We start from the raw sequence: 15,845 nt of genomic DNA, 5'->3' as shown, positions 1-15,845 counted from the left end.
TATAGGTGTGATTGTTAAGCCTTTTCAAAACAGTTGTGGCATCTTTATTGCATACTTCGCATTGAGTTGAGTTCAAGGGTTGTGTCCATCATTTCAAAGAAGATTTTATCTCCTCAGGCTTTTGGAAACCAGGGGCAACTCTTCTGCTCCTTGAGTAATCATGTGTGTATACAAGAAGTATTCCCTTGTTTAAAAAATCCTGTGGAAAACAGTTGTTGCATCATGACCTTTCTACATGTATCATTTGATAGAAAGAACAATACAAAAAGACCAAATTTGTAATACATTTGTATTTTCTTGAAAGAAAAATACAAAAAAGAGGCATTTGATATAATTTTTTATCTTGTTCGTGTTCAATACAATGTTGATGGGCAGTGACTGATTGACCAGAGTCCCAAAATAGAGCCAGAGAATACTATTGGACATGTTCGAATTTCCTGGCTGTATTGGGTCAGTTGGTCATGGACCTATCAACATTTTTCATTTGGGATTGTACTCTTTTTAGGGGGGCGAGGGGGGTTGCTCAAAAGAGTACTCTTTGTACTCTTGTGAAAATGTTGAAAATTATGAATGACCCCTAAAGAGACCAGATAATAGTCTGTGATAATAATTAAAAGAGATGAAAACTATTTAAGCCTCTGTTTTTGCCTGAATGTACCAGCTGGGGAAATGTTAACCACAGCTGATGCTTGAAATTAGATGTTTTTTTCTTAAGTTACTAGTACTTTAAATAAGACTTTAGTGGATGTTTACAGGCGTGCCTTGTATCTAGACAAAAATAACTCTAACAAAGACAAAAATGCTTATCAAGACAAGGCAAGGCAAGTGACATTTACTTGAATTAAGTCAAATGATCTTCCTTAGAAAGCACTAGATAATCCATTTATATTTAAAACAAGTTCAAGTAGATTTTCTAATCTAAATATAAGATTATTACACTTGGTCAGATCTGCAGTTTTTGCAGTGTGACCTTTTTTGCAGTACATTTAGCGAGTGAAGATTGCTTGTATCGTTATTAGCCCATATTTCCACACAATAAGTAAGATATGGTAGAACCAGAGAGCAATAAAGAGTGTGGAGTGATTTCTGATTGAGAACAAATTTTGCTTTGTTCAATATTTGTTAAATATTTCTGGCCACCTTATGTTGTATATTTGTAATATGAGGCTTCCAGCTCATATTTTCATATGTGTTTTGAAACACAGTTTAAAACTTTTTTCCACAACTCTTCATAAAACCTGTTGCTCTTACTCACTTTAGGTTTTGCAGCTTTTTTGACCACAAGTTTAGTCTTGGCTTGAGCTTCGTCATCAGAGGAGTCAGAGCCTGAGCTGCTCTCTGCAAGAGTAGCTGCTTTAGTTGCAGCTGGCTTGGCTTTAGGTTTGTCAGGTTCCTCTGATGAGGAAGCAGCAGCAGCAAACTTCGCTGGAGGAGCAGCAGTCTTTACAGCAGGTTTAGCTGTAGCTGGGTTAGCTTTTGTTGGCTCTTCATCCTTAAATGGTGAGTCTGACCCTGAACTGCTTTTTGCTGCTGCTGACTTAGCTGGCACAACAGCTTTTGCTACAGTAGCTGTTTCAGCAGCTTCAGAGGCAGGTTTAACCTTTGCTGGTTTGGCTTTCACTGGTTCTTCCTCATCTTCAGAGGAGCTGGAGTCTGTATTGCTTCCTGCAGCCTTGGCGGCTGCTTTTGCGGCGGCTTTCGTGACCGCCTTTGTGGCAGCCTTCGCGGCAGCTTTCACAACAACCTTTGCAGCAGCCTCAGCAGCAGCATTCACAGCTGCCTTTGCAGCCACCTTTGCAGCCTTTGCCGGAAGAACAGCAGCCTCTGCAGCAGGTCTAGTTGTGCGTGTCTTGGCTTTTGCGGGTGGTTCATCTTCAGATGAAGATTCCGAGTCTGAACTACATTGGCCTGCCTTAGCTGGAACAGGCTTTCCAGCATGAGTAGCAAATTTAGTGACTTGGACGGAAAGCTTAGATGATGTTGGCTTTGCTTTCACTGGTTCATCTGCAGATGAGGAGTCAGAGTCTGAGCTGCTTTCTGCTGCAGTGGTGGAGGCCTTAGTAGCAGCAACAGCAGCCTTCACAGCAGGCTTGGCTTTAGCTGCTTTAGTAGCTGGCTTTGCTGGAGCTTCATCTTCTGAGCTGCTGTCTGAATCTGTCAAGACAAACCATTTTTTCAAAATTGAAATCCTTGTCAGGCATTGAAATGCGGTATGCTTAGCGTGCTGTTTCTTCTGTAAACGACGACTTAAGAACCAACATGCTGTTGGTCTTGTTTTCCAAAACACTAAATCCCTTGTAACTTTCTTATTTTCTGTCAGATTGTGGTCATATAGTTAATATATAGTATATCATTGGAAAGCGCTTTTCTCACCCTTTTGGATTTTTGTCACAAACCTACACCAAGTGACGAGTGTAGAATACTACCTATCATTCAGTGTCTTTCAATACATCTTCTGAATGCTTTATTATTAGTATTTTTAGTTCATGTAGCCATTTTCATGATTGAAAATAGGCCAAAAATATGTAAGATTTGCTTTGATGTGCATTAATAACAGGCCATATTCAACCACAAAACAGCGTGATTTATTAACATTTTTAAACTGTTTACAAGCCATTGACCTTTGGGTCTCATTCCTTTTGGTTTTTGCTCCCAAGTATTCTTTGTCCAAGAACATATGAGTTTGTAAACAACAAAATATATAAATACAATGTAATATGAATTAGACAGCACAAAACTGTTATTTGTGGAAGTGAAAACAGAAGAGAAATGGAAACGATTGATTCCATCACAGCAGTATCGATCCAATACCGCTAGCTTTGATGTCCATCTTTGGATCGATCCGCCCACCCATAATTGAGACTCAGCAGTCAAGATGGCCGCCCTCCTCGTCAACAGTACAGTAAGTGCAAATACTTTTTTACACAATCATTTTTAAAGTGTTGTCTCACTCACATCCTGTCCAGCTTCTCTCTCCGAGCGCGACTTTAATGTGTACAATACACAGTGTCATACCGTATATTACCAAGTATATTGCTTTTTAAATGACTTATCGGGTTCTATTCTACTGAAGTAGATGATACGTGACTTGATAGTTAAAAAGGACGAAGGAGGAACAAAAGGTGACGTGTTTGTGACGTCTGTCAAGTTAATGACGTTCATGTCAGTAAGACGAGTCCTCCACACAGTGGACGTTTACAGTTGGGTTAGTGCTCAAATCAGTTTATACAGTCACCACTCATTGGGTTCAGAAACAAATCTACCAATTGGTGGCAATGAAGTGACAACAATAAGTCTGTTTTTAACATTTTAATTACTGTTAGGGTTGATAAAAAAAAAACCGTTTACAGTACCATTCATCTCAACAGAAGCAAGTTCTCACATTTCGGTGAATGATATATTTCTACCAAATATCAGGAGAAAGAAAAGTTGCATTTTAGCATCAATACTCAAGATCCTAATTGGTGAAATGGAATAAAAGGTAATAAATACACATAAAACATACCCATGTCATCCATGTGATGTTTAAGGGAAAACAAAGTACAAACATCTAAAGTTCACCGTATGGAGAAATTAGACATACAATCAACTGAGATTAAATTATGAAAATTAACAAAAGGATGGAGATTCATGGCTGTCATTCATACATTTTAAATGGAAAATCTGTTTAGCATTTAATAAAAAGGCCTACTCAGCAGATTTATCATGGACTGGTGATCTTAAGCCACCTAGTGGCTACATGTGGTCATTGTGCATCCACTGTCACCATCAAATTTCAAACATTAACGGGTCTGTATTGGATCTGCCATGTTTGCAGGCTATGTGCTGCTTCTACGTCAGTTACCGGAGGGAGTAACCAGCCGACTGGCCGCGCTGCTTCACACAGGTGCTGTACAGTTCAGGTGAAAGGAGCCAAAAAAACAAAAAAGGGGGCACTGTTCATTCGCTGTCAAACTTGATAGAGTTGACTGTGGTGGAAATGGCGCCGCCTCTGTAACTTCCCCTCTTTTTCTTTGTCTTTTCATGGCGAAACGATTTGCCTTTAGTGAAGCGGAGGTCGTCGTTCGCCTTCTGGCCCCAGTCGCCGTTGGACCCAAACTGAATGAGCACAATGTGTTGAACAATTATTACATCTACAGTCATGTGGGAAAAGAATACAAGACATCCCATAAGGGGGGCCATATTTGAATATAAGTTGTGGTCAATATGCATACGTCCTTACTTTTATAAACAAATGACCAATGAGTTGCTAAGGCCCACGCATGGCCATACATTTGTCAATTTTCCAGCTAAAGATTTTTTTTACTTAAGTCAGGGTGTCTGTCTGTAGACAGACAATTCCTGGGAGTCTTCCACACAATCCAGACGAGTTGGCAGATCTAAAGGTGTGTACCACATTGTGATGATGGCCAAACACCTTAAAAAAGTACAGGAGGTATTTTGTAGAATGCACTGAGCTGTGTGACAATTTAAGTCAATGTGACTCATGGGGGAGCAGCACCACAACGTATTTTTAAAATATGAATATCAAAAGGCAATAGATCATGTTTAGACATTTTTGTTCAGCAGTTTTTGCCTATACAATCATAAAAAAAGACACCACCTCAGACGGTATTCTTAGAACTACCACAAATACTTCAGCTTACCTTAGCATCGAAAGAATTATCTGCAAGACGAGGATCCACCTCCACATCCTCCTCCCGTATTCTTCGGAACGGCAAGGTGGGCTGAAAACACAATACCACAATTTATTTTTATGTCGTCGAAGTATTTTATCAGCCAGCCAATTGTGGCTCACTTGCCCACAGCACTTGGTAGTACTTCATTCTGATGTCATGCAGAGGCCACGTGCAGAGCTGAGGAAAAGTGGATGTGGGTGGTGATGAATGAAACACACCTGCCCATATTCACTTTCAGCCCAAGCAATCATGGTTGGACCACTGGTTGTAGGTAGATACACTAGAAATACCTGACAATTTTGTATTTGATTATGTAATTTACTAAACCCTGTGTGTATCAGTGTTCCCCAGCTCCATCGCAGTTCATTGTGCTTACATTTTTATTTGCTTTAGGAAACGTCTGTGGTGTATTGATCGCCCCCTTGTTTTTTGGAGTCTTGGTTTTCGTCTGTTCTTCACTTTCAGAGGCCTCATCCTTTTGCTTTCCATTGGTGCCTGCATACATTCAGGTAGGTAGAACTGCTGTTATTTGACAACCAAATTATTATGATTCTCGATCTCTTCACTAACCATTAGTTTGGGGAGTGGTGGGTGCTGTGGCAGTCTTGGTGGATGGCAGTGGTGTGGAGGTTTTAACAATAGTTTGACTAGTGGCATCCTCTTCCTCCTCTGAACTGCTTTCACTGGATGATGACTCTGCAGGCTTAGCTGATACAGCTTTGGGAGATTTACCATTGGCAACAACAGTCTCCTGAGCCTTCTTTGCCACACCTGCCTTCGTAGCTCCAGGCTTGCCTACCACTGTCGCCTTTTTGGTAGGTTCCTCATCACTAGAGGTGTCATCACTGGACTCTGCTGCTGGAGCTTTGGTGGGTTTTGTGGCCACTTTAGGTGCTGCAGCTTTTTTGACAACAGGTTTAGGAGTCGTTGCTTTAGTTGCAGCCGTCTTGGCTTTAGGAGGCTCGTCATCTTCCTCTGATGAGTCAGAGCTGCTTTCTGTAGCAGCAGCAGCAGCCTTTGCTGGAGGAGCAGCAGCCTTCACAGCAGGTTTAGCTGTAGCTGGATTAGCTTTTGTTGGTTCCTCATCCTCAGATGAGGAATCTGACTCCGAGCTGCTTTTCGCTGCTGCTACCTTTGCTGGAGCACCAGCTTTTGAAGCCGGGGTAGCAGGTTTAAGATTTACTGGTTTGGCTTTGACTGGTTCTTCCTCTTCGGAGGAGTCAGAGTCAGAACTGCTTTCTGCAGCTTTTGCAGCTGTCTTTGCTGCAGCCGTCTTTGCTGCAGGTGTTGCAGCCTTTCCTGGAGGAACAGCAGCCTTTGCAGCAGGTTTTGTTGTGGGTGCCTTTTGTTTAGCAGGTGGTTCATCCTCAGATGAGGAGTCTGACTCTGAGCTGCTTTTTGCTGCTGCCAACTTAGCTTTTGCTACAGGAGTGGATGTTTTTGAAGCCGGGGTGGCAGATTTAACATTTGCTGGTTTGGCTTTGACTGGTTCTTCCTCTTCAGAGGAGTCAGAGTCTGAACTGCTTTCTGCAGCTTTTGCAGCCGTCTTTGCTGCAGGTGTTGCAGCCTTTCCTGGAGGAACAGCAGCCTTTGCAGCAGGTTTTGTTGTGGGTGCCTTTTGTTTCGCAGGTGGTTCATCCTCAGATGATGACTCTGACTCAGAGCTGCTTGTCGTTGCTGCCGACTTAGCTTTTGCTAAAGGAGTGGATGTTTTTGAAGCCGGGGTGGCAGGTTTAACATTTACTAGTTTGGCTTTGACTGGTTCTTCCTCCTCTGAAGAGGAGTCGTCAGAGTCTGAACTGCTTTCTGCAGCTTTTGCAGCCGCCTTTGCTGCAGATGTTGCAGCCTTATGTGGAGGAACTGCAGCCTTGGTGGCAGGTTTTGTTGTGGGTGCCTTTTGTTTAGCAGGTGGTTCATCCTCAGATGAGGAGTCTGACTCGGAGCTGCTTTTTGCTGCTGCTGGCTTTGCTGGAGCACCAGCTTTTGAAGCCGGGGTAGCAGGTTTAACATTTACTGGTTTGGCTTTGACTGGTTCTTCCTCTTCTGAAGAGGAGTCGGACTCTGAACTGCTTTCTGGGGCTTTTGCAGCCATCTTTGCTGCAGGTGTTGCAGCCTTTCCTGGAGGAACAGCAGCCTTTGCAGCAGGTTTTGGTTTGGGTCCCTTTTGTTTAGCAGGTGGTTCATCCTCAGATGATGAGTCTGACTCTGAGCTGTTTTTTGCTGCTGCTGGCTTTGCGTTGGCAGCAGCTTTTGTTACAGCAGTGGATGTTTTTGAAGTAGGGGTGGCAGATTTAACATTTGCCGGTTTGGCTTTGACTGGTTCTTCCTCTTCGGAGGAGGAGTCGGAGTCTGAACTGCTTTCCGCTGCCACAGCGGCAGAAGGTTTTCCAGCAGGAGTGGCAGGTTTAGTAGCTTGGAAGGAAGGCTTAGCTGTTGCTGGCATTGCTTTCACTGGTTCGTCTTCAGAGGACGAGTCAGAGTCTGAGCTGCTTTCTGCTGCAGTGGTGGAGGCCTTAGTAGCAGCAACAGCAGCCTTCGCAGCAGGCTTGGCTTTAGCTGCTTTAGTAGCTGGCTTTGCTGGAGCTTCATCTTCTGAGCTGCTGTCTGAATCTGTCAAGACAAATAGTAGTTATTACTGAAATCCTAATCAGGAGCTCCACAAAGAAGCAAGCAAGCTTGCTTAGAATATGCAGATTCTTGCCTGAGCTTGATGAATCATCTTTTTTTGCTGGGGTCCGTTTCACTGGGGCTGCTTTTGATGCTGTGACCTTGGCTGGAGGTTTTTTTGTCTCTTCATCTGAGCTTGAATCTAAGAGGACACAGGGTTTTAGAACAGTACAATGAACAGACATCAGCCTTTTTAGGACAATGGTTTGAATCTATACTACCTGAGCTTTCCGAGCTGGATTCTTTTTCTGCAGCGGGCTTCTTCACTATAGATTTAGTAGCTGCTGCCTTTTTCGTGGGGGCAGGTTTAGCTGGAAGGAGTATAAAATAGTAAGAAACACCATGATAACATTCTGATTACTAGAAAGGAAAGTTGGTCATCTCTTACCAACTACTTTCTTCCCTTCATCTTCATCACTGCTGTCTGAAGAGTCGTCCTTGGCCTTGCTGGCTGCTGATGGAATTGGAGCATTCAGGACTGAAGCAGGAGGTGGGACTGCACTATATACTCCTATACATACACCAAATAGGGCATCAAGAAGACACGTGGCGAAAGACATGAATTATCAAAATAAATCAAGTAAAAATCAAGATCAATCAAGTAAAAAGCAGCAAGTCAAGCCCAGCGTAACAAGACCAAAACTTCAATGGAAAAAAAAAATTACACTGGACCCTCTTTAGGTCACCCACAAGCCATTTCCACTTTCCTTTTTCTGATTTATTCATATTTACAGTCATTATGTCTCAAAGGAAACCCACAGAAATGAAGCCAGTTATTACAGGGAAAACAAGTCGAAAACCAACGGTAATACTTTATATAAAAAAATAGGATGCTGGAGTATTACTGCTTTTTGAATCAACTTAGACATGGGCTGATTGAAAAGTAACTTTTTTTGTGTTTGATTTGTTTGAAATTTGTTTTTTCCCTCCTCAATTTGGCTTACTTAATGCAAAATAAATATTTTTTTCAGATTTGCTATTTTGTTAATTTGAAAGCCCTACAGATACTGTAAAAGTTTGGAGAGTTTTGTCTTCCATTCTTAATGAATTGCTTATGAAAAAAGTTGCTATGAGAAAGTGGTAGAAAATTCTGGTGCCCATGCGGAATTTTAAAGAAAAAGTGATGCTCATCAATTTCATACCATATAAATCCAAATAAAAATAAAAATACTTGAAAGGCTTGCTATGTTGCAAAAAAAACAATGGAAAATCTGAATACTATGCAGAGGTATGCATGGCAACGGTCCACGAATATTTGTGCAAACTCAGAGGCATAATTGTTTTTTTTTTTTTTTAATTCCGGACAGACTTGCCAACTGTAAAACCTTTGGGGGATTGTAATATACATTTGTGTTGAATGAACGTCATCTACGGCAGTGGTTGTCAATTATTTTCTGTCATGGCCTCACATAAGCGTATTTATAGGGGACCTGTTATGCTCATATTGAGTTGAGGCCTTCCACTCAGAAGAGTTTATATATTATAAGGAAGTCCGCCCCCTCTGTGACATCACAAAGGGGCAGTTTAACCACGCTAAGCTAGCTTGAAATCAAGCGTTTTGAGCCATCCCAAACTTCTTTCAGGGCTCACTTCCAAATGCGCAAACCTTGTTATCTGAAACTCTGGCATGGTTTAACAGGAGATACAAGATTCTATTACATTGATAGCTCAAATTGTGAAAAAAGCATAATAGGTCCCCTTCAAGAGTCAAATTTCATGCAGCGTGCCACATTGAGGTCTGCACTAATATTGAAAGTCCTTCGTGTCTCTTATGCCCCGCCCCATTATTGGAGAAGCACTGCTCTATGGACATTTTCTTCGGCTCCTTGTTTACATAGTGTGGGAACGCCATTAAATGTTGCAAAAACCAACCTGATTTGGGTTTCTTGTTGGGTGGAGCCTCATCTTCAGATGACGAGTCTTCACTGCTTGACTCTGGCGCTGCAGCAACAGATTTCACTTCGGCAGGTTTGACTGGAGCCTGTCAAAGAAACATCTACTTTAACCCAAACTGAAGCTGTGGAAGAAACGGTCTAATCACCGGGTGAAAGAATCAAAACAAAAAATTGGCTAGTTCAGCGAGATCAATTTCCTCTCCGTGTGACAAAGTATGTACGACGTATTTAGCCAAAAATATACGGTTCACAGGTGTCAGTAAATATATGGACAGACGAGAGAATGAGATATAATGGGAAATTGGTCACTTAGATTTGTAGTGTAAATTCTGCCTTAGATGTTTGGTTTCTTCACCTTGGCTGGTTCCTCATCCTCAGAGGAACTTTCTTCACTGCTGCTTTCTTCCTTTCCTTTAGCTGCTCCTTTAGCAGGAGTAGCAGTTTTGGCCTTGGTAACAGTCATTGGCTCTGTCATTCAGAATTCAATAAATGTTGATATACATTCATAAAGATCAAATGAAAGGCCAACAACACAAGTCCCTGTTACTCACTTGATGGGAGAGCCTTGGTGGCCTTCTCATCTTCAGAGTCTGATTCCTCACTGCTAGAACTGCTGTCTTTCTTCCTTGTGGTGCCTGCAGCTGCTGGGGGCTTCACAGGAGCCTAGATGACAAAGCATTCATTAAATAAAATACAGTAGGTTCTAAGGTAGGATATGACCCGATTGCTACCTTGGCAGGAGTCTTAACTGCGGCTTTGGCTGGAGCCTTAGCTGGGGCTTTCGCTGGAGCCTTGGCTGGGGCTTTCGCTGGAGCCTTGGCTGGGGCTTTCGCTGGAGCCTTGGCTGGGGCTTTCGCTGGAGCCTTCTCTTCTTCAGAGTCACTCGATTCTTCACTGCTGCTGGATTCAGCTTTGGTAGCTGCTGCCTTAATAGGTGCTGCCTTGGCTGTTCAAGAAAACCGTGGCAGATAAATGCAGTCAACATTGTACATGCATTTAAAGAGGAACTGCAATTTTTTGGGGAATTTTGCCATTCACAATCCTTATGTGAAATATGAACACATTTTGTTCCCTTTCTGTGCATTCTAGCACAAGAAAATTACAGCTTGCGAGCAACGGCCGGCATGGGAAATACCTATTTTGACACTAAAGCCCCCACACACACAAAAACCCTCAAAAAAACGGCAACAGTGCCTGTTTAAATAAGTGACTTGTGTGTAATGACTAAGATGAAAAACATTGCAAGTGTCGCCACTGTTGTTGACAGGACTAACATAAGTATGCGTATCAATTCGCCTTGAAAAGTTTGCGTCGCATTTGAAATCATGAAAATACGACAGGATACCGCAACTATTATGTTAACATTAGTATTCGTGTCCATGCATGATAGCAGCATGGATATTAAATGATGCAACATTGATACATTTTTTTTACATTTTTTTACAGGGCTTCATAGAAATAGGTGTATCTCAATGACAGCATTGGAAGCTAGCTAGTGAATGATGGGCAAAATTCCACAAAAGGTGCAGTTCCCCTTTAAAATCTATAAATATTAAATAAAATGTGCATCGATATTACCAGCAGCGGTAGCCTTTTTTTGTTTAGCATCAGCTTTATCTTCCTCACTGCTGGACTCTTCACTGCTGGAGCCATCTTTGCTGGCTTTTGCCTTCTTGGCTGATGGGCCAGTGACTTCAGTCTTGTCAGCAGATGCTTTTCGTTTCTTAGCTTGTGGAGATCTAAGCATATCCAGAAGTGCATCATTAGAGAATGCCAATAAATGTTCTTGCGTATCAAACTAGGATGATTAAAGAGAATATCAGTCGAACAAGTTCTTAAAATGGAACATTTGTTCTAAGACGACTGCATTAAAAAGTATATTTTCAAAGACATTTCAGTATTTTAGCAAGTGGTATCATTGTGGTGAATCACAATTTACTGTGATTCTCATCACAAGTCTAAAGACTTAATGTAACTTTTTGTGCTTAGAATTTGTATCACTATCATAACACTGTGCACATTTGAGATTACATAAAACACACATCTTTATTTCCCACTGCGAATTCATATTATATTCCACATTTTTTATAAGCACTATGCAAAACTGCACTATATAGTAAAACATAATCAGCAACTCACTTCACCCAGAAGTCGTATATGTTAAGAAGGCTTTCCTCATTTGGATCCTGTGGGCTCTATAGATTGAAACACAAACAAGGGTAAATTCTCCTTACATAATTCGAATAAAGTAAATTCATTCAGAACAAACAGACAATCGAACATGTATGCACTCCGATCCACGTGTTGAGTGGCTACACATAGGGGTCCCTATGCATTTGAGACATGACAAGTTCACGCCCAAGTCTCAATCAGTCACACAGACGTCTACTTACCACTTTAATTTGTCTAACAAATTGCTGAGCCGCCTTAGTGAATTTGTTCTCCAACAAAAACGAGTATACGCATTTATACAAATCACTCGGCACCGACTTGGTCTCCGCCATCTTCACCACGCTGGTAATGGAAGGAAGTGACCTCAGGTTCTTGAGCCTGTTTGCGCATGCCCATTGTGAAGATGACAAAATAGTGCGACGGCTCACTCGTACAAAGCATCTTTACCAATCCAGTCGGTACACGGAAATATAATGTGAAATATATATGTGGACAACAGTGTCATTTGCTTTCCATGGAATATAAAAACATCCTAACGTTTTTTTTTAACTTGGTTTGGCAAAATATTTTTGTTCGGTGGTGCCAAGAACTCCCTAGAGCGAAACCTCTGTGTGGCGAACATTTTTTCCAAGCATATTTCTTTGTAATATTTTTCCAATAAAATATATTCTTTTCAATCAAATATTCTCAAGTCATTTACATTTGCAGCGTCTTTGTTCTGCTTTTCAAATTGTGATGGCAGAATATACACGGGCGCTTGTTTTGTACGTCATCCCCAAAGCCCTCTCCTCGTGTCACAAGATGGTCGACATTGAGCGCCCATTGGAATGACATCTTCCAATTGAGTATTTGTATTTAAAAACGTTGCTTCTCTTCACCGAAATAATGCCTCGCTACGAACTGGCCCTAATCCTTAAGGCGATGCAGCGACTGGAGACTGCAGCTACTCTCCGGCGGACTGTGGAGACTTTGATGGAGCGGGGCGCTGTGGTGAGAGACATGGAGAATCTCGGAGAAAGAGTTCTGCCTTATATCATGACCAAACATAACCAGAGACACCGCAGAGGATCATACTTTTTGATTGACTTCTACGCCGCTCCCAGCATTCTCACTGGCCTACTCGATCACTTGCACCGTGATGTGGACGTAGTGAGGCCCACCGTGCTGAAGAAAGACACGCAGATTTCCAAACAAACATGCCGTGGACCTCAACAGTGATGAAACGTAAGTGGACGTTACCGAACCCTGCAGGACGTGTAAATGCATCCATTTCGGACAATTCTTCCCAGTCTTAAAAATAATGTTACAAACTCTTATTGCAGAGGTATTAAAACAGCTCCCTTTCCTAAGATGATGATGATAACCATAGAGACCCACAAGCCAAGTCCTGGTCCAAGAGTTATTTGGTCGAGCAATTTTTTTTTCTCCATAAAATTTTGAGATCCAAATGGGTGCAAAGACAATCTGTTTCCTTTCGCAACTTACAGTACATACGTACACTCATAATGGGAATTAATGTTATCAGTTTTGGGCCCTTATTGATTTCATGGCATTCAGTGCATGGCGGGCTCGAGGCTTTCTTGTTCCTGGGTTGTTCCTGAACATCAGGACCAATGTTCTTTAATTTGAGAGTCAAATTTTGGGGCTTCATCAGACCATGGCAAAGTGCGGTGACACGTCCAAATAATTCTTACCTACAATTGAGGTGATGATCTTGGAATTGGCAGGTGTTTAGACATGGCTCCAAAAGACTTTCCAAACAAATATAAATGTACAGTTCTTCAGGGATTTTCATTATGTTCCATTGAATTCAACAAGGGGCGTCAAACAATTCCCACTACCGTACAGTATATTGCCAAAGAGACATTACCTGCTGCGGCCATTTATTATAAGTAATGTGGTACCTCGGTTTTTGTACGGCCATGTTTTCATTGGATCTTGTTTTCGACAAAAAACATGTCTCTGTTTTCATACACTGTTTCAGCTAAACATTGAACCGAACAAACTAGTCAGTTTGCCAGCGGATCATTCCATGGATTCATTCCTAAGCAAAAACATCACTGAAGATATTCTTTGTTGAATCATTCCATTCTGGAAAAAGAATGGCTGAAATAAATTGGTAAGACTTTCGAGCCCAAGTTGAGAGTATGTAAACTTATACCTATAAGTGTACTTACAGTGTAAAAAACTAACTGGGGCTTCCTGCTGGGAAACAAGGTCGTTGTCCTCGACCATACAATTCTTGATGTTTATGTTTATTATGGTGGTTGCAGTTTGCAGTGGAGTGGAACTGCACTGTATTTTTACTGAGAGCTGTTTCAGAGGTTGATGCCCTCTTTTCTATTTATAGTGATTATGTTGTGCTGTGCTGACTAGGCTGTAACTTAACACTGTAAAATCTGTTTTTTGTTTTACAGGTCTTTGTGACCCAGCTCCATAAATTGCGCCGTCTGCTGTCTCTTTTCCATGGGTTTTGGACTGCATTTTGCTGCTGTAGTATAATAAACGTTGTTTGTAGTATGCGTGAAGTGTGTGGTGTCCTTCTCTAACACAAAAATATCCTATAGGTACTTCAGTGTACAAAAAGGGCCCGAGTTGACTGCCTTTCTTCAGACGGCTCGGATCCTTGTATGTCTGGAACAAAATGCTCCACCAGTTAGTTGCAGCCGAGGAAGTCAAGACCAGGTCCAGGTGCCATTTGCATTATTGGCCCACGGCACATTTAAAATATATAATTTAACAAAAAACACCTGTAATTTTACCGGAATAAGGTAGGGGAGAAAGCAGGGAATATTCAAGACAAATGGAGCGGCAACTGTAAAATGGACATCAAGTTATATGGAGGACCAGAGGAAGCCAAAGTACTTGGTGTCAAGGACATCAATGAACTAGACAAATATTGAAGATTCTATCATGTCAACTACAAGGAAATGAAGACACAAATCAAAAAGACTTGATGCAACAAATTTACCATCCTCAATGTTTTACTTAATTTTTTAACTAATTCCAATTTATTCCTATACCTGATTATCATTTTCAAATGCTGTTTGTCCACTTCCCTGAACACTGCACATGATTTATAGTGACTTTATCTTAACTCATATTTTTAACACTGTCCTTTCATACAGGAAGTGGGAAAAAAAGGTAAATGACAAATGGAGAAAAGTCACAGTGTGAGTGATGCAGTAACAAACATAGCAGAGGGGTTTATACAAGGCACACATGGCAAAGTTTGCCACGCCGATAAACAAGCAATGCAAAGTTTACAAAATGAAGGTCAGACCGCAGTATTGTTAATGTAAATGACACAACTTTCATTTGCTGACACATGATCACAGTGGGTTAGCTGTTGGAAAACTGCACAATAGTCCCTCTTTCATCTTTGATGAATTGCTACAACAGATATGAAAAGTAATAACACATATGTGATATGCATGCATTCATGTTTTATTGTACTTATTGACAACAACTGGTTGAGTTCCCACTTTGCAGCAACAACTGCAATCAAGTGTTTGCGAGAACCTGTAAGTTTGGTCCATTCATTTTTGCATCCTTGTTGTAATTCAGCCACATTGGAGGGTTTTCCAGCATGAAGCATGAAGCGCCTTTTTAAGGTCATGCCAAAGCATCTCAACAGGATTCAGGTCAGCATTTTGACTAGGCCAATCCAAAGTCTTCATTTTATTTTTCTTCAGCCATTCTGAGGTGGACTTGCTGGTGTGTTTTGGATTGTTGCCCTTCTGCAGAACCCAAATTGGTTACAGATTGAGGTCACAAACAGCTGGCCGGACATTCTCCTTCAGGATTTTTTGCTCGGCAAATCTTTGAGGTCCTGAAGCATCAAATCAGCATCAGACCATCACACTACCATCACACTACCGGCACTATATTTATATATAAATATATATATATAAGATGTTCTTTTTTCTAAATGTGGTGTTACTTTTACACCAGATGTAATGGGGCACCTTCCAAAAGTTAAACTTTTGTATTTTCGGACCACAGAAAATTTTCCCAAATGTCTTGTTTTTTCTTTGTTGTGGGGTCTTTTGTGACCTCTCGGATGAGTTATCGCTGTGCTCTTAGGGTCATTTTGGTGTCCACTGTTACATGTGTTTGCCATTTGTGCACAATTCTTCACACACCCCACGTAGGGTTGGATTTCTCCCTTGAAAATAAAAAGTTCAAGGGGCAAACACCTTTTCACACCACTGTATACTACTGTGGGTTGTTGGAAAAACGACTTTTTCAGTACTTTTGCATGGTATCAGAAACAGTTTAACCAGAGGGCTCTTGTTTAATTTACTGAGAATTTACAGAAAGAAGAAAGAAAACTGCAATATAAATCTGAAAATAATGTATCACTTATCCCATTTAGAGCATCTACATTGTCCAAAGCAGTGCAATCTCACAATGCTAACAAAGAAAAATC

At 41.3% G+C, this 15,845-nt stretch overlaps 2 protein-coding genes across 2 annotated transcripts; one reads left to right on the top strand and one right to left on the bottom strand.

Annotated features, from left to right (window-relative positions):
• Positions 1-3,294: 3,294 nt before the first annotated feature.
• Positions 3,295-11,803, bottom strand: nolc1 (nucleolar and coiled-body phosphoprotein 1). Its single transcript, XM_078787210.1, has 15 exons — positions 11,635-11,803; positions 11,381-11,436; positions 10,820-10,980; positions 9,973-10,187; positions 9,793-9,904; positions 9,597-9,709; positions 9,219-9,327; positions 7,735-7,857; positions 7,568-7,657; positions 7,381-7,488; positions 6,793-7,289; positions 5,250-6,525; positions 5,056-5,174; positions 4,647-4,727; positions 3,295-4,098 (listed from the first exon to the last, which is right to left on the bottom strand). Exons 1-15 carry the CDS (start codon positions 11,743-11,745, stop codon positions 3,940-3,942), a joined length of 3,330 nt encoding a protein of 1,109 aa, XP_078643336.1. The 5' UTR covers positions 11,746-11,803; the 3' UTR covers positions 3,295-3,939.
• Positions 11,804-12,173: 370 nt separating this feature from the next.
• mrps6 (mitochondrial ribosomal protein S6) lies at positions 12,174-13,941 on the top strand. The gene is made up of 2 exons (XM_058058730.2): positions 12,174-12,637; positions 13,831-13,941. The coding sequence occupies exon 1, from the start codon at positions 12,299-12,301 to the stop codon at positions 12,629-12,631; it is 333 nt and encodes a 110-aa protein (XP_057914713.2). The 5' UTR covers positions 12,174-12,298; the 3' UTR covers positions 12,632-12,637; positions 13,831-13,941.
• The last annotated feature ends 1,904 nt before the right edge of the window (positions 13,942-15,845 follow it).

This window comes from Doryrhamphus excisus, linkage group LG20 (assembly GCF_037039965.1).
Source record: "Doryrhamphus excisus strain RoL-2023G ecotype Guam linkage group LG20, RoL_Dexc_Guam_v1.1, whole genome shotgun sequence".
NCBI classification, from domain to species: Eukaryota; Metazoa; Chordata; class Actinopteri; order Syngnathiformes; family Syngnathidae; genus Doryrhamphus; species Doryrhamphus excisus.
Note: the sequence above shows the minus strand (reverse complement) of the source record. Positions and strands in the feature narration are given on the sequence as shown.

Coding starts and splice junctions, on each gene's coding strand:
- mrps6 (XM_058058730.2), top strand. CDS start 12,299: ATGCCTCGCTACGAACTGGCCCTAATCCTTAAGGCGATGCAGCGACTG.
- nolc1 (XM_078787210.1), bottom strand. CDS start 11,745: ATGGCGGAGACCAAGTCGGTGCCGAGTGATTTGTATAAATGCGTATAC. Junction 10,188..10,819: donor AAAAAAGGCTACCGCTGCTG/GTAATATCGATG, acceptor TTTCTTGAACAG/CCAAGGCAGCACCTATTAAG. Junction 9,905..9,972: donor CAGTTAAGACTCCTGCCAAG/GTAGCAATCGGG, acceptor TTTGTCATCTAG/GCTCCTGTGAAGCCCCCAGC.